Consider the following 26,764-nt stretch of genomic DNA (forward strand, 5'->3'; position numbering starts at 1 on the left):
TTTCTTTTCAAAGTGCGTTAATATCGACCATTTTAACGCACTATGAAAAAATGTGTATGGCGTGGTCAATATTCTTGCAAATCTTAGGTATGATGAATAATTGAACATGTTTGATAACTCTTCAGTGATTGGGTTGCTTTAGGATGTGAAAGTGAGCGATTTTGATTCTTCCATACTTTGAAAATTCTTTCTCTCTTAAATGTTTTACTGTACTTAATGTTTCCAGTATGCATGCATTTAATATGCAAACTAAAAATTTATTAAAAATTTTCAACGGCATACCAGTTATGCAAATAAATTATATTTGGGTGTAGCATAGGCATCGGTACCGGGAAGGGGGTCTTAGCAACACAAATGTTTTGCATAGATATATAAGCATTGGAAATTGGGGCTTACCTTTGAAGGGGGGTCCACTTTCAATTTTCTACCGACGGCTATGTACAATGTGTAAAAAAAAAAATTGGGCTGAGAGACCTTCTACTCGTCTTCTCCTTGTTCTCAATGAGGTTAAATGAGTACATGTAAATTAAAATGTTTTTCGAAAGAAAAAATAATACAAATTGTTTCTCTCAATTACTATACTAAGATCTCATATGTGTAGCGGAGCGGATCAGAAACCATTGACTTGGGAAGATGGTAAAATGTAACTATAGAGTTTTTGTTTTATACATATTTTTTTTCAAAGTGCGTTAAAAGTCCCCATGGCAAAAATATTTATGTACATTCTTAACGCACTCGCAATTTGAATTTTTCAAAGTGCGTTGAATTTGTCCCAGTTTTAACGCACTTTGAATTTTTTTTTTCAAAGTGCGTTGCCACAATGGTGTTCAATTATTGGGGAAAAAGTAAACACCAATCTTGTATCTTTTAATAGTTTACTGCAAAAGTATACAAATTGCATCTCTCTATCTTTCTTTCTTCTTCAGATAATAGGTTCAAAAACAAATTTACAGGTTAATCGTATCAAGACACACGTTTTCTCAACGTAATTTTTAAAGTAAATCTATTCCTACAACAAGACTAAAATACGTTTAAAATTAGAATCATTCTGTTTATCTTGACCAGAAATCTACAAGCATTAAAAGAATGTCTTACAAGAAAAATTCAGAAAAGTACAAAACATGCCTGAAAAATCAGACATTAAAATGGTTTAATAGATAAGGCAAAAATAAAATCACAATGCTCATCGCTTTGACATGGTGTTAACGCTGCATTTCATTTCCGCAAATATGCATAGCATTTCCGACATTTTTTAAATTTCATTTCCGACATATTTTTTTTTTTCATTTCCGGAATTTACTTGTGCGTACGGAAGCCCTGGAGGGACATTGACATACTTGTTATAACTTATTTGTTTTGTCTTATTTGTTTTGAATATTTTGTTGCCAGTTAAAAACTAATGTAGGTAATCTATTGAGAATGATTAATTGGGGTTTTGTAGTTAAACGTACAGTACTGATGTGATAACTCAATTTTTAACTGTTAATAACGGACGCCTGGAGGGACATTGACTTATTTCTTATGTGTTTTGACTTAGTTCTTATGACTTAATTGTGAATCCTTGTTACTTTAAATTTGTTATCACAAATTTACTTCACAAAAAGTGGCATGAAAAATGGAGACAACGTGTAGTTTCAGAAAAAGATAATGTTATATTTTGATCTTGAATTTATTACAAACGTTAAGATAAAATAGAAGTCATGTTCTTGTCTTCAATCATGATGCAAACTGGGAGTTACATTTAAGAATTAAGTAATATCTTTTAAGAAATAAGAATTAAGTAAACTACAATTCATCAATCAAAAACCACAATTAAAATAGGAATTAACATCATTTTAATTTTTAAAATAAGCCAAGCAATTGGTTCTCAATAGCTTTCTTATACTTAGCTATAACTAGCTACAAAACAATCAAAACAAAAAAGTCAAAACAAATACGATATAACAAATAAGTCATAACAAGTAAGTCAATGTCCCTCCAGGGCTTCCGTATGTGCGGCAATTCAATGCTTTCTAAGTAAATAAAAATGAAATTTTAAAAGTATTTATACCAAAATATTAATAAAAAATAAAAATAAATATCTGTACATATATGCATACATGTAGCACTAAGTCTAGGTAATACATAAAACTTTTCCACCACATTTAATGTACACTTAATTAAAAGTCAGTGACAGCACCATACTTATGTCCAAGTCACTGATAGATTTACAAATTAAATTAGATTTCAATGATTCATTTATGATTTATTCCTTTAAATTTTTCATAAGTTAAGTCATCAAATCCGTTACTATCGGCACTACATGTACATACCTGGCATGTATTTGAAAAATGTCGGAAATGAAAACAAAAAAATGTCGGAAATGAAAACTAAAAAGTGTCGGAAATGAAAAGTTAATAATTACCAAAAATTCCGGATATGAAATGCAGCCGGTGTTAAAAAGATAAACTCCTTAATGACCAGTTAGTAACACTGCTATCTCAATCCGAAGAGCCATGCATTATTACTTCCAAAAAAATTAGTTAAATAAGATTTAAATTGTAAAAATGCGAACTCTTTTAGAATGGAATGTAAGCTATTGACAAACAAGTTGATGAAACAAGAATATCAACAGCCTTGTTTGAAATTATCAATTTTATTATTTCAAACCTTGTCATATTTTATTGGTTGTGCTTGGGATTTTATATTTCACAGGTATATACATTTAATACTAGTCTTTTCCTTGGGTAAGAAAATTTTCAACCTTCACCAAAAGCTGTCATAAGGGGGCTTTAGTGTTTCACAACACATCTCATTTTCCATTTTTGCGTTGATTCACCATGTTCCATTGAACATACAATAAAAGACATAAGAAAGTTCTAGCATGTTTTATTTCTTTGTTTTTACTAGGGGGGGGGGGGGGGGAAGAATAGCAAGTCAAAATACTACTTAACTTTATGATAAATTAGATGACTTCAACTTTTCACCTGCAAGCTTTCCTTGTTTATATAGTTATATATATTATAGCTTGATAACCTGCATTTAGCCTATAGGTCTCCCAGTTGATTAGATATGCAGTTCATTTTCTGTTTGACAATTCCTTAACATAGGCAGGCTACTGACAAATTTGCTGATGATACATGGATATCAATGGATATTGTTTAAAACTCTATATTACATGTACACATATTGTATTATTGGTCATGTATCTTCCTTACATGAGGTTAAATTCTAACCGACTTTCTTCAAATAAATTGTTAGGCCATTATTTTAGTACTTTACTGTCTACTTACCAGATCATGACAAGATACTGAGTGACCATTCAACAAAGAATTCTTAAACCCCAGTCACATTTTCAAAAATGATCAAACTTTTTTTTTAAAAGGCAAAAATAGGATTTTTCCATGTGACAGTCAACAGTACACCAGCCGTTGCCTTGTCCATTTTTTAATCTTTTTTTTTGTCAGCCGACCACCTTCGTAGCAGGCAAGCCAATTATTTATCTTTTTTGTGCAATGGTGGCTGATAGCCTTTGAAATTTGTCTTTGAGCACTCTGTTGACCAACCTTGGATCATCGACCGACCAAGGTCAGAGTTTTTACAGCCTGTTGTTGGTTGGTGAACTTTTAAGAACATCATCCGACAGTGAAAATCAAACTGCTACTTAGCAAAGGATGAAAGGGCAACAGTTGGCCAATTTATCAATATTTCTACTTTTAAAAGCATTGGTGTTCTTAAGATTTAATGAGACATTCTGCATCCCTTGATACTCGCATCGGCCAATTATTTGTTTTCAGCAGACGATAAAGGAATTTAAAATGTGGCCACTCCACCATCAATTAAAGTCTAATGGAATTTCATCAATTATTGAAAGACATCATCTCTAGTCTAGACAGACATTTTCAATGAGGAACCTCCAGCATCTATATCAACAATACTCTGTTGATCAGGCAGTTCTAGAGTTACATTGTCTGCTTTTCTGTTCTGTCTCTGTTTAGCTAAAATAATCCAGTGTACCTCAAGAATTAAATATGTCTAACCGGCTCCATGTTTAATTGTTTTAAATATGTCCAACCCGCTCCATGTTTGATTGTAAAACAAAGTAAACACCCACTTTGTATCTTCTAATAATTTACTGTAAAAGTATACAAATTGCTTCTCTCCCTCTCTCATTATACATGTACATTTATAAATATATTTTTGGCTTTTTTAAAGCCCTATACATCATGGTGTAAAAATTTCTTCTCTTAAAATTGTCTTACAATATAATCTCTCTTTCAAAAGATACATGGAGTGTTGTTAAGCCTAACTTATTGATGAAATCTGTCTTACACTGCACTTCAGTTATTTGGAGCAAAATATTCAAAGATCATAAAAACTATGATGCTATTGTACACACAAATGTTAAGTACCCAAATTACTCAGAAAAAATATTATGCTTTTTCCTTACCTAGCTGACTCTTGATCTGCTCAAGTGCTTCCTTAAACAGGTGTATCAAGAACAATCAAGGTACAAATCAGATGACATGGTTATCAATAAAATAAGATATATTAAAATAAAACAATTGTAGAATTTTACTGGCATCAGATCACTGGAGTGGAAATAAATTCACATATAAACTATGCAAAGAATGCTCCCTACTTGCTTGATCACAACTTTGAACACATAACTATGAATAACAATTTTTAAAATAATACATGTACCATCAAAAAACGCTCAATGATCTGTTTGAAAATATAAAAATTTTCCAGAAATTTCTTTCACTGAGTGTTTTCTAATGGACTGTGACCCTATAGAGAGCCCTCCATGAACTATGACCCTGAAGAATGCTGCTCCTTGAACTATGACCCTGTAGAGTGTTGCTCCATGGCAACCTCCACAGAATGACCTGCTACTTTAACAATGTCATTAATATTGGCCACTGTAGCACCAGCTGCTGATATTGGTGTCATGGCAACCTGTACATGTTGAGAGTCACTTCCTGTAGACATGCCGACTGTTGCCCCGGTAATTGTTTGGTACATGGATACAGGGATGGTAACTATTCCTGTTCAGAAAACAAAGATTTCACAATAAAAAAACTCTTATTTTTTGCAACAATTTCTTGATCTCAGATGGACAGAAGAGAAAACACAGTATTTACAAATGGATAATTAAAATAAAACTCGGAACAAACCTCCAATATGAGAGTCATCTGCTAAAATGATTTGGTGACCTTGACTGATGGGGAGGGCATTGACCTGGCCTGTTTCTGGGTTCATCTCCATGGTGATGGGCTGTGTTGTCATGCCCTGAGGGACCTCGTGATGAGTCGCTACATCTGCCAGAGTCTGCACTGCCTGTGTAGCCTCCTGTTGACCAATGTTGGGGATCTGTAATGAATACAATTTCAAGGATAAAATTTCTTTGTTTTAACAAAACTTTAAATTCATTGAATTGATTGAATATATTTGATTCTATAAATTAATTTAAGTCCTATACATCCCTGTCCTACAAATATCTAGGCCACAAGAAAAAGTGAGCACAAACTACAGGTGATACAGTTAATTAAACTGTTTCCTGTTATATTCCTTGTAATATCCCTAAGTATTGATGCATACTTTAAGCATTACAAAGAGAGACTTACAGCATGTACAACAGTGGCCTGAGTACCATCAGCCAGAGTGACCACGGACTGTGGAGACGTGTCGATCTGTATAAAGGACACCGTGCCATCAGGGTTGTTAATAGTCTGTACCATGGTCCCCGTGAAGGCCTGGGCATGGGGGAGAGGCTGAGAGGATGGCCCAGAGTTCTCCTCACTGAAGACATGAAGAAGGTCTTCCCGTCCATGATGCTTGTAGCAGTTCTTAACAATGGCCCGCAATGCCTCAGTCCAAGATACCTTAGTTAAAAATTTTTTTTAATTAAATGTAGATCATTTTCAAGTTCTCAGAATTTTTTTTTGTTTGAAAATCATTTTTGTTTTCTTGGTTGAATCTGATTATGAAATTTGGTGATAAACAAACTAAAAAGTTTTTTCTTATAATAGAACAGGACCAGTTAGCTGTACCAGGGGCTGACAAATAGATTTTTCAAGCACTTGCCCACGGGCAAGTGCATGGTCAAATTTCACTTGCTCTACTTCAGTTTTTACTTGCCCCACCAGCACTTTATATTCATCATAATGAATTAATTTGTCTCTAAATCGAAAAATTTTGCAGCCTAGGATTGTCGTTTTGAATATTGGCGACATTTAAAACCACCTGCCATTAAGTACTACGTACCATACAATCTACTGATTGATTGTTTGCTGTTTTACGTCCAGTTTGAGAATTTTCCACTCATATAGAGACGTAAAATTGCTATCATTTTTCAGCTATAGTCATGATATCTGCTATTTGTTTAAAATAATGGTTTCAGATCTTTGTTTTTTTTCTTCTCATACCTGGTATGCTTAGACGGTTTTGTACTGAGTTTTTCACTAACATTGTAACAGTTATGGAAGATGTACTTATCATCAGCTTTCGATCGTTTATTGCCTCATAACTGTCAAAACTTTCTCCATTTCTCCAATGCCAATTTGTCACTTTCAATTAAGTACAAATACATTACTTAAAACTTTTGGTAAAACTTGTAATGATTTGCATAATGATGACACAATTAAACTGGTTCGCATATGAAGTTTGACAAACAAAGGAAGATAACTCTTACAACAAAATAATTTTAATTTCGTGGAAAACTATGACATTTTTAAAAATATTTATTGATTGATTTTTTTTAAGTCACTTGCCCTCGGGCAAGTGCCTATTAAAAATTCACTTGCCCTCCTCTAAAATTCACTAGCCCTAGGCATCGGGCAATGGGATTTGTCAGTCCCTGTGTTCAAGAATTGATATATCAAGGGATTGTAATTTTTGCAAAAAATGACCCCAAAAAATGAATTACATGAAATTACTGAAGCCACAGCATCAAGCATTGGAAAACAACCTAAATATTTTGATTTTCCTCCATAATACTTTAATTTGTATTTTTATTGAACATACCTTTCTCTTTTCCTCCTCGGTGCGGGCATCACTCCTCACGTTCTGCCAGGGGAGATCTGAGGGCCACCATACCGGGCGACACTCCTCCTTCCCCCACCCTGGTTTACTCCTCCCTGTGGAGTACTTCAGCATCTCAGGAATAAAGTTCCTCAGCTGGGCCTGAAAATTGATCAGTTTTATCAGTTTACTACACTGAAGCTTTCTCTTTCAAAGGGAGACAACTGGTCAAAATTCTTTTAAATATTGGATAAAAATATGATTTGTTTGAATAGGAAAACTCATATTTTAGATCTTATAAACTGAATTCCCAATGTCACAACTTACATTAAAAGCTTATGAATCCGCTTGATATTATAGTTATAACATATTCTTTAATAGGCATTTAAGGAGGCCGAGTGGGGTTTTATTGTGTGAAAACTACAATAGCGAAGCTCTTCATTTTTACACCATAATATAACTTACATAAACTTCTGTGTACATGCCAGATTTAGGGGAAATCTAACGTCCATGAATTTTTAAGGGACCGTCTCAAAAAACAGGTACATTTACTATAGGATTATATAAGAAAATGTCAAGTTTTAGCACTTTAAAGCAAATTATGCAAATACAACAATAGACATTTTCTTCAAACTACAATATATGATGAGTAATCCTATATTGTACATTATATCTATATGTAAGAAACACAAAATTCTACCGTCTTGTTACCAGAGGGGGGCATCTCGAAATGCCAAAACTTAACGAATTTTCCTGTTTTTTAGAGTACGACAAAATATGACAGACAAAAAGGATTTATATGAAAACATAATAAAAATAATGGAGATATTCTCAAATTTCTATGTTTTAAATTTGAAGAGCGTATGTTTATTACTTTTTCTTTTATAGCATTTTTATTACCCCATTCTGAGCTTCAGTTTATCAAAACATCAAAAATAAGCTGTAACGACGTCAACCTACCTATTAATTGCAAAATCGGTTAAAAAATCAGTTATACAAAATTGTAATTATATTTTTAAACCTATAATTTCTTAATTTTGTTTAATTGTATTAATTAAGCGAAAAAAGTTGCTTTAAAACAGTAAATACGCTTCATTTTACTATGATGCGCAAAATATTGCGCAACGAAAACCACAGTCGGCCCCTTAAAAGTAAAAATCATTTTATTTGATATTTCATAAAATTTAATTCTAAGCATAGCTTGAGAAACAATATACATACAAGAGGCCCATGGGCCACATCACTCACCTGAGCATTGTGGCTAGGAAAAAGTAGTAATTGGTTTACTATTGAAAAGTTTTAGGGTCATGATTTGAACAAACTTGGCTTCCATATTATGAGCAAAATTCTTGAGAAGAAGATTATTAAAGAATTTTCCTATATATTTCTATATAAAACTTTGGTCGGCTATTGTGGCCGCCCTACCCCCGGGGGTCATGATTTGAACAAACTTAATTCTACATTACCTGGGGATGCTTCCATAAAATTGTAATTATATTTTTATATATTTCTATGTAAATCCCCCATTGTGTTACCCCCGGGGGTATGATTGTGGACAAATTAATCTACACTACCTGGGGATGCTTCCACATAATATGAGCAATTCTGGCTTTGCTGTTCTTAAGAAGAAGATTTTTAAAGAAATATACTATGTAAAATCGGCCATTTTGGCCCTGCCCTACCCCCGGGGGTCATGATTTGAACAAATTTTTATGCTTCCATATAAATATGACCAATCATGGCTTTGCTGTTCTTGAGACGAAGATATTTAAAGATTCTTCCTATATATTCCTATTTAAAACTTTGGTCGGCCAAATTTGAACAAATTGAATCTACACTACCTGGGGATGCTTCCACATAAATATGAGCAATTCTGGCTTTGCTTTTCTTAAGAAGAAGATTTTTAAAGAATTTTCCTATATATTTCTATATAAAACTTTGGTCGGCCATTTTGGCCCTGCCCTACCCCCGGGGGTCATGATTTTAACAAATTTGAATCTAAACCTGGGGATGCTTCCATATAAATAAAATCATGGCTTTGCTGTTCTTGAGAAGAAGATTTTTAAAGAATTTTCCTATATATTTCTATGTAAAACTTTGGTCGGCCATTGTGGCCCCGCCTACCCCCGGGGGTCACGATTTGAACAAACTTGAATCTACACTACCTGGGGATGCTTCCATATAAATGTGATCTGCTATTCTTGAGAAGAAGATTTTTAAAGAATTTTCCTATACATTTCTATATAAAACTTTGGTCGGCCATTGTGGCCCCGCCCTACTCCCGGGGGACATGATTTGAACAAACTTGAATCTACACTACCTGAGGACGTTTCCCCATAAGTTTCAACTTTCCTGGCACAGTGGTTCTTAAGAAGAAGATTTTTAAAACATACCACCAATATACAAAAATCCCCAGCGGTTCTTGAGAAGAAGTCGAAAATGTGAAAAGTTTACGGACAGACAGACAGACGGACAGACAGACGGACGCCGGACAAAATGTGACAGAAAAGCTCACTTGAGCCTTCGGCTGTGTCATTTTATCTACAGGTGTGGGGATTCCATCAATGTTCAGGGGAGGTAACTCATGAAGCCCTGACGTGTCTGGCTGGGTGGGCGGGGCTTGTTCATTTAGAGACTGCTCCAGTTCCTGGACGATCATACTCTTGTTGTTCCTCATCTATTTGTATATAAAATTATTATAGCACTCCATTCTTAAAATTTCTAAATTAGTAAAAGTCAGTAAAACAGTATTCTAAAAATTGTATGCTTATCAAACATTACATCTATACTTTTCAACAGCAAGCTTGCCTATAATATTGACTGTGAACATTACTGTAAATCATTATTTTAAAATCGCAAAAACTCTATTTTGTCAATATTTACTTGAGAAGGTGTACTTGTAAAAATTGTGTTCTTGCATATTTTTATTATATTAATAGTTATATTTTACAAAAACAACCAAACCCATAATTGTGGAAATTTTGTCTCATTTATATATATCAAATACCTATATAGCTAAAATAAAAATTCACAAAAATTTGTTAATCTACAGTTCTTGAGGACTTCTGACTGACTTACTTACCACTCCCTCTAAGGGCTGTGAACCAAATACTTTGAAGGCGTTGATGGACTGACTCATTTTTCCTGGAGTGACACATAACACCACCGCTTGCTGTCCAATGCGAGTATTGTACTCATCTATAGTTGCCTTCAGCTTCCTGAATCAAAATAAAAAGAAAATTCTTCCTGTAGTTTAAGTCCCATTGAAGTCTATAGAATAGATAATGATAACAGAAGTTTTATTCAAGAATTTGAATTATGATCTATGAGCTGCCTTAACATTCCTTTGTCAGTGTGTGTGATACTCATATATGTTGTTATACCTTTAAAAATGTGTTACTATACAAATCTATTCTATGGTAAAAAGTCTAACATTTCTAATGTTTTACTGAGCGGGCATAAAAAAAAGTTTGACCGCTGAGTGAGATGTTGGACCGGTCAATGAGATGTTGGACCTCTTACGTCACACAATCTATAGGACTTAATCTCATTTGCATTTGTTGGTGTTTAACAGTGACGGACCTGAGGTTTACATCAAGGAAGACAGTACAAGATACATGTATGTCGAAAAAGTTGAAATAAAATTTATAACAAAACATTTATTGACCGTGTTCTCCAGCTAAATGCGTTTTGTCAACCCTCTAACCAAACTGTCTAATGGCCTCAGGCAGACAGTTTGGTTCTTGGGTCCGACAAAACACACGTTGCCCTCAAACCCAGTCAATACATGTAAAGTGTTAGCATTTGACTAAATATTTTTTTATTTCCTCTTACATGCTATCATGTTCTTGTAATAGTACAATTCTCCATCATCCTTGGACTTTCAGTAAGGCATGGCATTCTTGACGTTACAGCCTTTTTTTCACTGTTAAAATGTGATGGTACAAGTTTTTACCTGAGAAGTCGAGTTTGTTGTCGTTTTCTCTTGGAGGGATTGGTTTCAAAATGATGGGGGTGTTTTCGTTTTTTACCAGAAGCAATGGCTGCCGCTGCTGCCACTCCTATTGGACCTGTTTTCAAACATTGACTTGTTAGCACAGTGTAAAAGCAGAAGTTTGTTGTGAATGCTTAAAATGTGACAGCACTGTCTGCCTAGGTAGTTTCACCATTCCTGACAAATTTAACCCTATTAACTTTTGTCAATAAAAACAAGATGTAACTGAAACACAAATATCCTTAGAGAGCCATTTTTACTGAGAAGCAATCAAAAAAGCAACAAATTAAACAAATTTTAACAAAATAAATTAAACACCGGTAACTACAAGCCTCAATATCATTTGAAAATAAAATAAACCTGCGGCAGCTAGCTGGGCTGTGACATCGTCCTGGACTGATGTACTGAGGAGGTCTGAGGCGTCAAATGTGGAACTATCGGGAGAGCTGGGTTCACTCAGATCGTCACTCATCATGCCCGAGCTGATGTGGCCCATCTGTTGAGTGTTGATGGTGATAGCGTTCATGTTACCCATAGAGATCCCACCCCCTCCTGAGGAGGTCACCTGATATGACATATTCATCGTCTTAAAACTGCGATCTGCGTAGTTAAACTGCTGGGAATAGTGTTCTGTGGAAAAGGAAAAAAAAATATGGACGACATTGAAATTTTGTAACATGCTGCAATTTAAAAATAGAAAACTTATTTTAATAAACAATTTGAATTTTTGTGTGTAACAGGAAAGGAGAAAATGTATAGCTAGACTAGGCATTGAACTTGGGACCCTTGAATCACTCACCTGTCTGATATTGAGTTACATGTAATTACAATCGGAATGGGATTAGCAAGACAGTCGGTAGAGCACTTGACTACTGGTAAGACTCCTGGGATTGACTCTCAGTCCAGCATATGTTTCATGCTTTCCTGTCCCATAATTTGGTGTCATTGACCATGCTAGCTGCAGATCTGTAGCGTTATGGTTTTATGATATTTGTCTTTGACCATAACGCTACAGATCCCGCAGTGCAAAAAAGGTGCAATTTATGGCGCAATATTTTTTGCGCTCTTTTGGGGAGAATTTCTCCGCATTTAAGGAATAACTGTCTTATTTTTCGAATTCATGAAGTGATCAATGGATTGGCTTGTGTGATAATTTGCATAAACGCCGAAGGCGTTTATGCATAAAATTATCACACAAGCCAATCCATTGATCATCTTCATGAATTCGAAAAATCTGACAGTTATTCCTTATATTTACATGCTTTGATTCCGCCAATCCACGGGCTCCAAGCCTGCTTCTCTCTAGGTGTTGTCCCGCCCTGCACGTGGTTTTTTTTTGGAACCGCGCCAAGACATTCATGAGGAAATAAATTACATTTACAATTGGTAATTTTATCTCGGACAAAGACATTGGAAATGTAAATATTGGTCAATCAACTACCTTTCACTCCCTAATTCTAGACACATTCTGTATCCAATATGTATAGTTTATCCACCTCCCAACCATTTATAGTTGTCTCTACAGGCAATAAACTCGCTTGAAGTGAATTTTCAGTAATCTAACAAATAATTTTAATCAAGCAAGTTTATCACTTGTAGAGACGACTATAAAGGGTTGGGAAATGGATAAAATATACAGATTAGTTCAATAATGTGTCTAGAATTAGGGAGTGAAAGGTAGTTGATTGACCGATGCTAGAAAGTGGAGAAATTCTCCCCAAAAGAGCGCAAAAAATAATGCGCCGTAAATTGCACCTTTTTTGCACTACGGGATCTGTAAGGTTATGGTCAAAGACAGATATATAAAACCATAACGCTACAGATCTGCAGCTATGACCATGCTTGGAATCGAGTCCTGTCGGGGCAATTTTTTTTAATATATTCATTTTCAAGTATATTACATACATGACTATTAAAAACATCAATATTAATATTAAGGATCAGACTTTTGACTTGTCTCTGTATAATATTGAGGTATACAGTAGAACTCGGTTGTAACGAACTTCGAAGTCACTGGGACCTATGAAATTACTTCGCTATATCAGTAATTCATTATATCCGTAAAAGAAATTCGTTAAATTTATCATGTTTACATAGCTGGGGATCAAAGATAACTTCGCTATAACCGTGAATTCGCAATATCTGTGTTCGTACTAAACGAGTGTTGCTGTATAAGGAGCATAGGGACATCAAACAAGGCTCTAACATATAGGAGTAGGGCAATAAGAATTGGGTTGTGCTTTTCTTAGTGTTTCTGGGTATGGGAAGTGGTTGAGTAATGGGTATGGATGGCTTCAGACAGAGACATTATGTCTCTGCTTCGGATAAAAATATTAAAAAAGCGAGCATATGATCATATAGGCCTACGTCAAGTTCATTCTTTGTTATGATAATCAATTTTATTCAACAGCATTTCAGTTTTCATCTCCATAACTTAGTGTCTTTTATAAATCACCATTGTGTGGAAGTGGAACCCACAGTTAACTACCAGCTAATGGACAAGAATAACAAAAGAAAGGGAAATAAATCCTACAGCAGATACGGTCTGATCGCCATTTTTGTTTGACTTTATTTCTGGGTAAAAGGAGTGTAAATTCCTACAAAAATGCTAAAACACGATTAACACCGTATGTAATCTACATGAAAATACAAAAACAAAATAAAAGTTCTACTGCGCATTCAAAATATGGACAGGCTTACATGCGCATTCAGCTTTACGGGCGGGGGACAGAGAATGCGACTGCGCTGGAGTGTGCGCGCACTCGCCCAAAACAACGGGCACCTGCCGAGCACATGGAGCTAAAAACGTGTTCTTGTCACTACCAAATATCCCCTACCTCTATCTTATATTGGTGAAAATAATTCTTGGGACCGTTGAGTTTTAGACACTTATCATAAATTATTCAACCGCGTCATTACTTGGATGTGTTTCACCAAATCACTTCAGCTTAATTGCTGTTTTGTCCGACCCGATCACTTACAGCTTCATAAGTTCCAGAAAAATGTTAAGACACATTAAAACCGTTACACTTCCATTATGAAGACTTACCATTCACATAATATCAATAATCGTTCTTCAGTTGATGTTCTTTCTTCGGAGATCGTATATATTCCTGCGCCTCAATTTCATTCACCCGACTTACCGTTTTCTACAAATCCTGCCGCATAAACAAATAGTCCAGAATTGTCCGTATTATAAATCGGAACGGTGATGTCTTTCAAAATTCTATAATATATTTTTAATCATAACAATTGTTTCGTCCTTAGTTAAAACTTTTTATTTCAATAAAGAAATATTTTTACTATAAGTTATACACAAATCAATGGGATTTCAAACTTTTAAAGGGTTCTTTGAGTTTTTAAAAATAATTATTCTTTGACATATTCCCAACGTATCACAACTGAAAACTCCAAAATTAAAGCTAAAAACAAATTTAGGATTTTTCAGTTGTGTTTTATTTTATTTACTTTGTGAACTATGTCATAAAACAGTCCAAAGAACCTTTGGGGTTACGGAACACGGGGCGGGGTCCCGTCCCAAAGCACCTGTGATTCAAACTCCTGAGGTTACACATGATACAGAATCATCATCGTGAAAGGGGAGAACAGGTAAATAGAAATGCTTTAACATTTAAGCGAAAGTATTGGAGAAAAATCCATTTGAAGAAAAATAAAACAGGCAAATTCAAAGAATTGTGGCCCCCGCTTTCGGTGTCTTTTAGCTGCAGATCTGTAGCGTAATGGATATATTTGTCTTTGACCATAACGCTACAGATCCGGTAATTCAAAAAAGGTGTAATTTACGGCGCAATATTTTTTGCGCACTTTTGGGGAGAATTTCTCATCTTTCCAGCATCGGTCCTTTCAACCCTTAATTCTAGGCATATTATTTAACTAATCTGTATATTTTATCCATCTCCCTACCCTTTATAGTCGTCTCTACAAGTGATAAACTTGCTTGATTATAATCAGGCGCGTAGCCAGCATGGAAATAATGTGTACTCAGAAAACGGTCAGGGGTCTGGGGGCCGCCCTGAGGCCCCCAGTGGGTCCAGGGCGAAGCCCTGGTGGGGGCCCAGGGGGCGAAGCCCCCGGAAGCTCCTGGATTTTTCAGTCATTTTCCCGCAAAAGAAATCAGGCTACCTTTCTTTTCTCGAGCAAATACTTAGCTAAGTTAATGCTTTCATGGGTATATCAGAAAGAGAACGATAATTAAATCAAATTATTTTACACATTTTGGGGAAAAAAGTATCCAAACGTGACAAGATAAACAGAGAAGTAATTTCAATACCGTTATCATTGGAGTTTAAATATATCAAAATATAAACGGGGCTTGGGTCTTTTGTTTATTTATATATTTTGATGGCTTATACAAGGTGAGAATGCTTAAATAATAATTCTATAAAATGGTAACATCCGCAAAATAAGATTTTCAAACATGATCTTTATTATTATTTACTCTGTACTTTGTTCAGCGTATTTTAAAATTTACCATTTTTTGTTTAACTACATTTATTTATTGCCTCCACAGAAATTGAAAATCTTATATAGTAGTCCAACGGATTTACAGTTGAACATTTTGGTTCAATTATATTTTCTCTTCCTCAATAATATTGGAATAAGTTTTTGGAATTTGAATTTATAAAAGACTTTGAATTTGATTGCACAGACATCCTGAATAAAATTTGAATCGAAACAATATGACGCAAAATACTTTGAAACACGGATCATAGTGCCTTTTTTTCTCTCCGAATAAATCTTTTTTTTCTTTCTTTTTCTTTTCTTCTTCTTTTATTTTCTTTCTTTTTTTCTTTTTTTTTGTTGTTGAAAATGATGTGTACGCACTTGCGTACTTGCGTATAGGCAGCTACGCGCCTGATAATTATTTGTTAGATTGCTGAAAATTAATTTCAAGCGAGTTTATTGCCTGTTGAGAGAGCTATAAATGGTTGGGAGGTGGATAAAATATACATATTGGCTACAGAATGTGTCTAGAATTAGGGAGTGAAAGTAGTTGATTGACCGCTGCTGGAAAGTGGAGAAATTCTCCACAAAAGTGCGCAAAAAATTTGCCGTAAATTGCACCTTTTTTGCATTACGGGATCTGTAGCGTTATGGTCAAAGACTAATATATAAAACCATAACGCTACAGTTCTGCAGCTAGGTGTCTTTGTGGATGAGATGTTTTTTTTTTAATATAACAAATTATGTCAAATATGAACGCCCTATCAAACGTCCTTTACAAGTTATCACCTATGTTAAATTTTTTTTGAAAATTAGGTCAATCGTGAAGGTCAAGAGGTAAGAAATCATAGCATGCTCGGAAATATCTTCTCACAGGCACACGGTAATGCATATGTCAAATATGAAAGCCCTATCTCTTCTTAATCAAAAGTTATAAGGAAAAATTTACATTTTTTAAAGTAGGTCAAACATCAAGATCATGAGGTCAAAAATTATAGTGTATATTAAGAAAGGTCTTGTCACAGGTAGGGCTGGGTATTGGCCAGAGATTTCGTATTGCGATATATTGCGATATTTTTAATTGTATTGCAATATGTATTGCAATATTTTTAATGAAAATAAAATGGCATTTTCTTCTTATATTGACTTTCATTTCTATGCAGAATGTACATAACTATGATAATTTACCCAAAGAAAAAAAATCTTGTTGATTTTTGTTAAGCTGTGCTCTGAAATACAACCATAATACAGCTTCTGTCTTACTGTTTGGCTTCATAACAAACCTTTCTAACATTTATTTTTATACTTAATGTTAAAATTCCTTAGTCTAAGAATTTTGCCGAAATATCGAAATTACAAAAAGGTATTTCAATACGATATTTTTTTGTCACTGTATTGCAATATATTGAAATATTGATATTTTTGCCCAGCCCTAGTCACAGGTGATATACATGTTCAATATGAAAGCCCTACCTTTTCTCATTCGAAAATTATGGCCAATTCAAAGTAATGTTTATTATTATTTTTAAGTAGGTCAAACTTAAAAGTCACGGGGTCAAAAATCCTCGTGTATTTAGAAAGGTCTTGTAACAGGTAATATACTTGTGTAATATGAAAGCCCTATTTCTTCTCATTCAAAAGATATACTTACTTACTTACTTATCCCTTTTGGGGCATAGGCCGCTGACAAGATTCCTCCAGGCCCCTCTATCCTGAGCAATGCTTTCTACCTTCTTCCAGTTCTTCCCCATTCTTTTGACATCTGCCTCCAAGACTCTCCGCCAGGTGCGCTTTGCCCCCCCCCCCTTACGTTTTCCTTGGGGGTTACAGGATAGGGCTTGCCTTTTGATGTTCTTTATGTGGCTTGCGTAGAGTATGCCCTATCCACCTCCACCTTTTCGGCAATATTTCTGCTTCTATAGGGGTTTGGTTTGTTCTTTGCCTTAGACTGGTGTGACCTATTTTGTCGGGCCATCTAATCTGGAGGATGCGTCTCAGACAAGAGTTGACAAATGTCTGGATCCTGTTTAATGTGGCAACAGTCATCCTCCATGTCTCGGAATCATAGAGAAGCACGGCCTTAACATTGGTGTTTAAAAGTCTGACTTTGATGCATGCTGTTATTCCCTTGGTCTTCCAGACGTTTCCCAGTTGCAGGCATGCTGCTATGGTCTTTCCTATTCTTGCCTTTATGTCAGCTTCTGTTCCTCCTTGTTGGTCCACTATACTGCCAAAGTAGGTGAAATGTTCAACTTCCTCTATTTCCTGACCTTCTATATTTAATGGAGCATGTGATAGTGTGTTTGCTCTTAGGATCTTTGTTTTTGTGATGTTGATGTTGAGTCCTGTCTGTGCTGATGTTTCTACCACTGTTGAATTTTCTCCTGCATTTGTGCCTGGGTATGTGATAGGAGTGCCAGGTCATCCACAAAGTCTAGGTCGTCTAGCTCTGACCATGGTGTCCACTGTAATTCATTTCTTCTATCGTCTTGTATGATTTCATTATCCAGTCTATTGCAAGAAGAATCAGAAAGGGTGACAAAAGACATCCCTGACGAACTCCTTCAAATGATTCCGTCAGTTGTCCTCCATGTATGACCCTGCATGTCAGGTGTTCATAGGAGTTGCGGATGATATTTACCAGTTTACAAGGAACTCGATAACGTTGCAGAAGTTTCCATATTATCTCCCTGTCAACACTGTCAAAGGTTTTCTCGTAATCTATGAAGTCTACATAGAGGGAGAAGTTCCATTCAGCACATTCCTCGATGATAATGTGCAACGTTGCTATCTGGTCCGTACAAGATCTATTTTTACGAAATCCAGCTTGTTGGTCACGTAACTTATCATCCACTTCTTCTTTCATTCTGCTCAGTATGATCCTGTTAAATACCTTCCATGGAACATCCAACAATGTTATTCCACTGTATCGCTGAGGTCTCCTTTTTGGCAGCTTGATGAGGAATGCTTCTTTCCATTCTTCTGGGATTGTTTCTGCCTCCCATATTTTCAGAAAAAGTGGGTGGAGTATGTTGGCTGAGTTGTCAAAATCAGCTTTAAGTGCCTCGGCTGGAATATTATCAGGCCCTGCTGATAGACTTGCCATTCCTCACCTGTTTCAGGGTTATTTGGATTTCCTCCTTAGTAGGAGGTCCCCATTCTATGTCTAGGTCTTCGTCTGCTGGTGTAATGTTAGGAGGGTTAGGTCATATCAAAAGATATGACCAAGGTTAAAGTTTTTGTGACGGACGGACAGACTGACAGACGGACAGACGAATGAGATTTAATGTCCCCTCGCTTTCGCGAAAGCGGGGGACAACAAGAGATGGAGACCCATGGGTCATACCGATCCTCAGGGCATTGTTATGTCTCTCCTTGTTCTTTATCAGCAGCCCCCCCCCCCCTATATAAATTCCTTTGTAAAATTTGGGGGGAAATGGTGGCTCCACCCTACCGTTATGCAGTTGTCACGAGCTAAACAAACTTTTATCTGAGAGTGCTTCCTTATACAATCATGTTATAAATAATCATGGCTTTGTTGTTCTACAAAAGTTTTTTTTTAAATCTAAGGGCCATCATGATACTAAGTACTATAGAGATAAAAAGCTTTTCAATTTCCGTTTTTTGAATTTTGCATTTACGTTGTTCTCGTTACGTTACGCCTGACAGTCTTAGGACCAGGTACTGCATGTATGATGGATTCCAAAACTCCTTTAAAATCCTTACAAAGATACATAGCGGGTTCCAGTCTCCAAGCCTCTGCCTTTGCCTTCTCACTCCTCAGTCCTCACAGAAAAAAATTACAGCGATGAAGGAGAAACTTCATGAGTACTACTGTATGTAACAGTATATTCGACAAATAGTGTAAATAATATTTTTGGATACTTATATACATAATAACATATATATAACATAGAAAATGGAACATGACAACATTTTACCAAAATTAATAATAACAAAAAGTACGTGCGCCTTTTGAACACTTTTATACAACTATTCCCCATAACAAATGAATGTCTCTCTATATATTTCTTCCAAAAAGATTTAAACCATTTTCAATATAATGTAAATTAGAAAGTAATTAACAGAATTGAATTTTGGTCTTAGGCGTAAGTTGAAGATCATGCCTAATTCAACAATCTGTTGGAACTCCGATGGATAACAATGACACCCCATTATTAGCAGACGCACATGAAGCAAAATTAATATTAATTCAAAACTGCTACATGAGAAGAAGAAAACACTTGCTGTGGCCTTCAGCTCGACCATTAGATGTCTCGACGACATAATTTTATTATCAGTTACCAATCATAACGTCATTATGTCAATTCGATATATCTTAAACTCAAAAAAATAAAAGAAACCACAAAGTCTGAAACACATTTCCTACGTACGATCAATTTTTAAAACAAGACAAGCTGTATACTAAAATGTTCATGAAACAACGTATCAATAGCCTTGTTTAAAGTCATAGTTTTGCATGTTAGATGGAAATACAATATCCGTGTTTGCTCTGCTCCTGATTTGTATCTTTCAAATGTCTTTTGGGCTTTCAAGAATACTGCTCGTTATCTTCATATTTAAGGTTCATAAACCCTCTGCTCACTCATATGAAATTTTTCTTTAACTTTTATGATTTTTCAAAGGAAATGTATATGCTGAATAAAATACAAACAATTATAGCATGGCTTGCGGGGCAAAATTTGACAAAAAAGGCACTTAAACTTGACAAATTTATGAAGGAATAATAGACATTTGTGTCATTAAGAGTTATCTCTCTTATCAGAGTATCAATGTACCTTAAATGGAAAATTGTTAAAGTTAAAACCAGTGTAGCTAAAATCAAAATATTTATCAGTAAAAGTTTTTTTTTCAATCTATCGATCCTTTTAAGGACTTTTTCTATTTTGTTTTTAATTTTTACGTCGCATAATAGTTCTTTAATAACCGAGAAAATGAATTATCTTAGATATTATAGTTTTAAAGATAATTGATAAAATATCATCTTTATCTAAAGACGATATTTTATCATTTATTAATTATTTTATTTATATCTTTATATATGAATATAGTAATTAATTAGGATTTTAACCTTAGAATTTCGATGTTTAAAACTTGTACAAGATTCTTGTACAACAAGTGTTGACAGTAGGTCAGCTGTTGACAGTGGAAGACATTCTCTGGTTAGAAAATAGATTGTACAAGTGTATATGTACGAAATATTTTAATTTGTTTTAAAATTTAAAAGTTTAGATGACGTTATGATCGACACAGAAATATACGTTTCAAATAATAACATAAATAAAATGTAGTGTAATTTTGTTTCTTGTTTTAGTTTAATTTTTTTTTTGACCCTTTTAAATGTTAAATTTAATTCTTTTACGTCGGATCTCCATCTCTTTCAAATTGTTTAATCTTAATGTATTTAAAACAGGCACGGGAAGCGTTAAGAGGAAATGGGGTTTAAGATTTAATGAAGCGCATGTATAATGGGTAGACAAGTTGCAGTCCTTTAAAAAAGGACTGCAATACGTGGACCATATGCATGTGTTTCTAACCGAAATTCAATTTAAGAAAATTTCTAGGTGTAATGAATATTTATGTAGGTTTGTTCACAATTTTTTTTTTTACAATGATCTGCTACTTATGACTGATTGTAGTCTCTAAGCAAAATTGTTAAATTTTATCTCCGATTAGCCTTTAGTTTTGTCAGTTTAAAAAATCGGGCTATTTCGATACATGTAACCCATAACGGCCAAGACTTGACAACTGTTCTGGATTTATACGGAAGAAATCTATCATGGGAAAAATAGATCTGATGGTACACGTGTAGCACAGCTCTGTAGTATGCAGATTTGTTTTGTCGAAGCCCCCCCACTCCCCATTAAAAACCTTTGCTACAGACTTCTATCAAACGGTATTTGGATTGCTGAAATATCAAATTATTTTGCGAGCCTTCATGCTTAAAACTAATGCCGGTGAAAACTTGTTATATCTTTTAAAAGCTAGAACTATTCGTTGAATGACGTTTTTTTATTCAAGTTGTTAAGTTACATGCATCTTTATACTGCAAGTTCTTCCTGCTTTTTTAAATGCTTGTGCCATAGAATCAATTTTAGTTTGTATATAAAAGTATAATTTATGTATAAGAGAGAAAATCGGATCCGCTAATGAATATATAAATACGATATGCGGATCGCGATTTGCCGATGAAAGGCATATTCGAATAGAGCGAATTATTCTACGGGCAAGTTGCCTAAGGGACGAACTCTCTAGCATTCTCGCGCATGCGTAGCCTGTCGTTTGCCCATGGCATCTGGTTTAACCTCGGTTATATATTTACTGCGTGGACCTCAGGGTCCACGCAATAAATTTCTACAATTAACAACAATTTTCTTGTGATGATATAAAATTCAATTTTGATTGTGACGCGTCATTTGATTGGATAAAAAAAAAGGCCTCCTTAGCTCCTGGTATATCGCTTGGCGAAATTAACATTCCGGTAAAATGGTCAAGAAATCAACTCAACTAACTTTCAAAGAGTTATCACAGAGAAAACAAAGACGTATACTGGTATAACCCATAAGCTTTAATAAAACGCTTTGCGATGGTGTATAAAGCATAAACTGTGCAAACCAGGTTATACAGTATAACTTGGATAGATATTAAATTCATTTCTTTAAACCCCAGTCACATTTCTGAAAACGACCAATGGCCAAAGGTTTTTGAAGCAAAAATGGGATTCTTCAGGTGACAAGTCGGCAGTTCATCGGACGCTGTCTTGCCCGATTTTGACCTCTTTTTTTTCGTCGGCCGACTAATTTTATGTCCATCAGTCCAAATTATACATGTATATTTTTTCTGCGTCGGATACCGATTTCTTCAATTGAAGCAATATCCGTCGACCAACCTTCATCATCGTCCGACCACCGGCGGTCAGTTTATAAAGTCGGTCGTCCGTCGTTCGACAATAAGCCGTTTCCAAAATTTCGGCCGACGGCTGTACCTCATAACTCGTTGATGGGGCGACGATTGGTCGACTTATGTTTTTTTAACCTATTGAGGATACATAACAAAACAAAATTTTGATGCATGGATTGATATACATGTATATCTTTTGAATGGAAAAGAGATAAACAATAAATCCGTAAAATATTAAGAAACTTCAAGTTAAGTTTTCTTTGCTGCTTAGATATGCACCTTTTTGTCGTTTTCTATGTAACGAACTTTTGCAAAATTTTGCACACATTTTTAGCATTGTGACACAATCTTACAAAAATTTTCCACTTAACCTTGCAAACATTACTTAGGTTACCTTTTTGGAGAAAAAAAACTGCCAAATCATCGATGTTCTATGGAATCCGGATAGGGCCACGCAGTTCACTATCGCATCATCGAGGTTTGGGTTGATAATGTGATAACACGATAATGCGATGACGATGGTACGATGGAGCGATAGTGCGATTGCGATGACACGATATTGCGATGGCGAGATGGTACGATGGCGATGAAGCGATATTCACTCTGTCGTTCTATCGCACCATCATCATCGCATTATCGCACTATTGACCCAAAATTCAATGGTGTGATGATGCGATAGTGAATTACATGGCCTTATCCGGATTCCATAGCTCCGTGTCGCCCGCTAATCGTGTCGGCCGGTCATGTTCTTTCAGCCGACGTTCGATACCAGAAAAATTGGTCTCCCGATCATCGGCTTAAAAGTGACCTAGACATATAACTACGAAAACATAATATTCTCACTCAGGTCCTCCTTTTTTCATTAACACAGACATGTATATAACTTGAGTATTATAGACAGTTTATTCATTTTTTCAAACATTTATTTCTAAAGTTGAATGTTGGTACATGGGACTATTTTTGAGTTTTGTTTAAAACTCAATAAAAAAAAATCAATATATTTTATAATCTCGATGGAGGTTGTACTTTACCCGACTACTTCTTTATGTAACACTTAGTTTTATTGTTATCCTGTCATAAAATGTAATGTCTTGAGCAATAAATGAACTGAAACTGTATTATAGTGCAATCAACAAATTGAGGAACGTTAGAAGATTGATTCTGCTTTGTCATGGTTGCATTTCTATACTGGTAACCTCGCAAGCAAAAGAACAAGAAAAAAGTATTGCACATAACGTCCGAAACTGGATGTACAATGTATATTGATAAGTAAGGAAAATGGACGTAAACGCTGTATACATAAATCTATCTATAAATATCTTAAATTAAACATCATGTACAATTGCTTTTGATTTGTATCACATATCGAATATCACATGATCAACCCTGTATACTTGCTGCAAAAAAAAAAAAAAATGTAGGACATTAAATTCATGAAAAAAAAATGAATCATAAAACAGCTGATACATGTATTTTGAAATGAGATTAAATAACGTACACTAAATTTCTACTCCTAAACATTGTCCTTGGCTTCGAAAGAATTTAAATTTATAACATTGAGCGCAGTATAGTCATTGAAAGACACCTAAACCTTATGTTTGACTACGTGCAAAGTCTGTATAGAATTAAAATTTAAAGGTCTTGTGGACATTTTGTTTTAGTATTTATAGACTAGCAATCCAAAATTTAGAACATAGAAACCATTTCCTTATAGTTTGATGAACCAGTCCAAAAATGAATTCGTAAAATGAATTTTAGAACTTAATGGATCTATGAGGAATTTCTATTTCTTTTTTCAATGTAATGGCAACTGTTAAAAATAAAACAACTTGTATTCACGCACCATTTGATCCTCCAAACTACCTTGAACATTAAGCTGATCAATAAATCGTAACCAATATACGTGGCAGCATGAATTTAAAGCTCTGATGGTCAGTCTATCTTGATAATAAAAAGTTGGCAACTTTCCATAATGAAGAAATATATACTTAATATTATTCAAGACGGAATTTTCCCTCGATAAACAAGTGACGTTATTGTGATTTGCAATATAGATGTTATAGGCCATATATGAATTCAATAAAATCATAAATCTCTGCTCTATATTAGTAAGTATTAATGAAAGAAATTAACCAAACATGGGTTCTGATCAACTATTTGTAAACTCTTCCAAATATTTAGAATATCTTTCTTCACAAGTCTGTACAGCTTTCACGAAGTAGTCAGCATCCTTAATGGCCTCTAAAAGGTCCGCCTGAACCATGTTCATATTCTCATATTCGACCGCCTCCTTGTTTGAAATACTTCTCGCTTCTTTAACTTCCGGTGATTCGAACACTCTCACATCCACGATACTATCGTGTTCGAACGTCCGAATATTGTCATCAAAGAAAATGTGGTGTACATCTTTATCATACGGATCTATATACAGAGGTTTGGCACTTCGATGATGATAGTTATTACCTTGCCAACACGGAAAATCGTCCTGAAAGGCACATATCCCCTCCGTCTGACTGAGCATTGTGTAACTGTCACGGTCCCCTATATAAAAGGAAGTCCCCTCTCCATTTCTAGATTTCTGGTCTTGAACTTCGAAAACAATAGGTTCGTCCGGTTTTCTGTAGACTTTACCAGGCGTTAAATTGACATCGATGTCCAAAGGAGTGGGAAATTCAGGGTGTTTGCCTGACAAACCGTGTGAAAGACTAGTGAGTACGTTTTTAGCATCCAACCCGTAAGTCCTAAACACTATAGAGAAATCTCGGTTGTCTTCATACAGCTTATAGATGACACGATACACGGACGGTAGAATGTAGTGGTAATGCTTTCCATTTTTGCCACACATGGTAAGATGTTCCACAGGATCGTGCCTCCATCTTAAGTGATGCAAATGATCCTGGAAAACCGGAAGAAAGCCCTCCCCCATTGCTGTATGGGTAAAATCCCCAGTGGCAATCCTGAGCATGGTACGATCTGCCGGAGTTTTAACCAGTAACTTTTCTAGAAACTTGTAAATGGTTGTGGTCCCAGGGGCGGGAGGGGTGAGCGATGGAGTATAGGAATGCCAGTGCCACTCTGAATTGTTAGCCTTTCCCCACGCCACCCCAGTCAGAAAACTATTCAATGCTTGTTCCATCGATACTTTAGTTACTGAATCGGCCACAAGCACAGTGTTCCGAATATCGAAATGAATTACCAATTTTCGTCTACCGTCGGTCCGCCCGGGTTTGGTTTTCTCCATGATGACACCAGGGTTGCCAATTGGCGTATCCATGCACGCTTTGTCGTTTAACGGTGGTTTCATGTCATCATTTTTCATCACTTTTCCACCTCGGGTGAAAATCCAGTGAACAAATTCATGTAATCTAACGTCCCTTTGTTTATACTCCAGTGTATTGAATGTGATTATTTTGTGGTCGGCACTCTGGTATAAGCTTTGAACTATACCTGACTCAAGATCAATACTTCCGACGGAGTTTCTACCTGAAGACATGCGCATTCAAAGACCCTGTCCAACATTTAAGGTCATCGATGTATTATGTGTATAGTTCTGTGTTTGCTTTAAATACCCTGTCATGCTTGATCATGCCTAATTTTAACTTATTGGAACGTCACGGTGATTTGGAGTCCTATTCATGACAAAATAAAGTTTAACTTAATTAATTAATTGATTACGTCTTCACCCATGAGTAGACATATAGGGGAATCAGGTAATTAGGGAATTCCGGCGTCAGTAGCTGTCATGACAACTGCGGTGCAATCACTACATACCTGTATATATGTAGCATTGTTTCCGTGGTAATTTTTTTTATTAATTATTCAATTAAAATACTTGACTCTGCAATAATTTTTATTCGGCAAATGATCAAATATTTAAAGAAGAAAAACCCAAATGATAACGGGTTTCTGTCCTTTTTAAAATCTTCAATTATGTTAGTTTCAGACTCCATATATATACATGTATATTTTTCTGGAAATTTCAAATTTTTTTTACCAGATTAAAATGTAAAATTTTTATTCGGGTTAAAGAATGTTTGAAAAAAAATTAATACAAGGGTTTTTATGAAACAGGAACAGAAAACCATGATCATTAATATTGTTAAAAGTAATATTAGCATTTTATTAACTTACAAATTATACTGGGACCTGGAACTTTAAATTTGTACGCGTATTTAGTTAAAATCTTTTTGATACTTATTTTAATCAATGCACGGATCTCAGATGGAAAACACACTTAAAAGTCATTGATGTCATAAAGCAAAGTCATTTCCTTAATTATTTACATTTTTATATCAGAAGTTCAATGAATGATCTAATGGGAATTTCCAATCTTGGTCCTTTTACCCAGGTCAAGTTACAACACAGCACGTTCCGGGATACACA

The 26,764-nt window shown here is 35.2% G+C and overlaps 3 protein-coding genes across 3 annotated transcripts in view; all 3 read right to left on the reverse strand.

Annotated features, from left to right (window-relative positions):
* Positions 1-26,764, reverse strand: part of LOC134246436 (beta-1,3-galactosyltransferase 5-like) — a 109,726-nt gene that overhangs the window by 1,956 nt on the left and 81,006 nt on the right. The window lies entirely within an intron of this gene.
* Positions 4,080-14,127, reverse strand: LOC134246437 (DNA-binding protein P3A2-like). Its single transcript, XM_062728806.1, has 9 exons — positions 14,046-14,127; positions 11,357-11,626; positions 10,958-11,072; positions 10,085-10,220; positions 9,518-9,679; positions 7,006-7,158; positions 5,607-5,864; positions 5,157-5,352; positions 4,080-5,027 (listed from the first exon to the last, which is right to left on the reverse strand). Exons 2-9 carry the CDS (start codon positions 11,577-11,579, stop codon positions 4,822-4,824), a joined length of 1,449 nt encoding a protein of 482 aa, XP_062584790.1. The 5' UTR covers positions 11,580-11,626; positions 14,046-14,127; the 3' UTR covers positions 4,080-4,821.
* On the reverse strand, positions 23,283-26,237 carry LOC134246424 (uncharacterized). Its single transcript, XM_062728783.1, has one exon. The coding sequence runs from the start codon at positions 25,878-25,880 to the stop codon at positions 24,531-24,533; it is 1,350 nt and encodes a 449-aa protein (XP_062584767.1). The 5' UTR covers positions 25,881-26,237; the 3' UTR covers positions 23,283-24,530.

Source organism: Saccostrea cucullata, unplaced genomic scaffold, assembly GCF_032062105.1.
Source record: "Saccostrea cucullata isolate Sc308-1 unplaced genomic scaffold, CSIRO_AGI_Scuc_v1 ctg532, whole genome shotgun sequence".
In the NCBI taxonomy this organism is placed as follows: domain Eukaryota; kingdom Metazoa; phylum Mollusca; class Bivalvia; order Ostreida; family Ostreidae; genus Saccostrea; species Saccostrea cuccullata.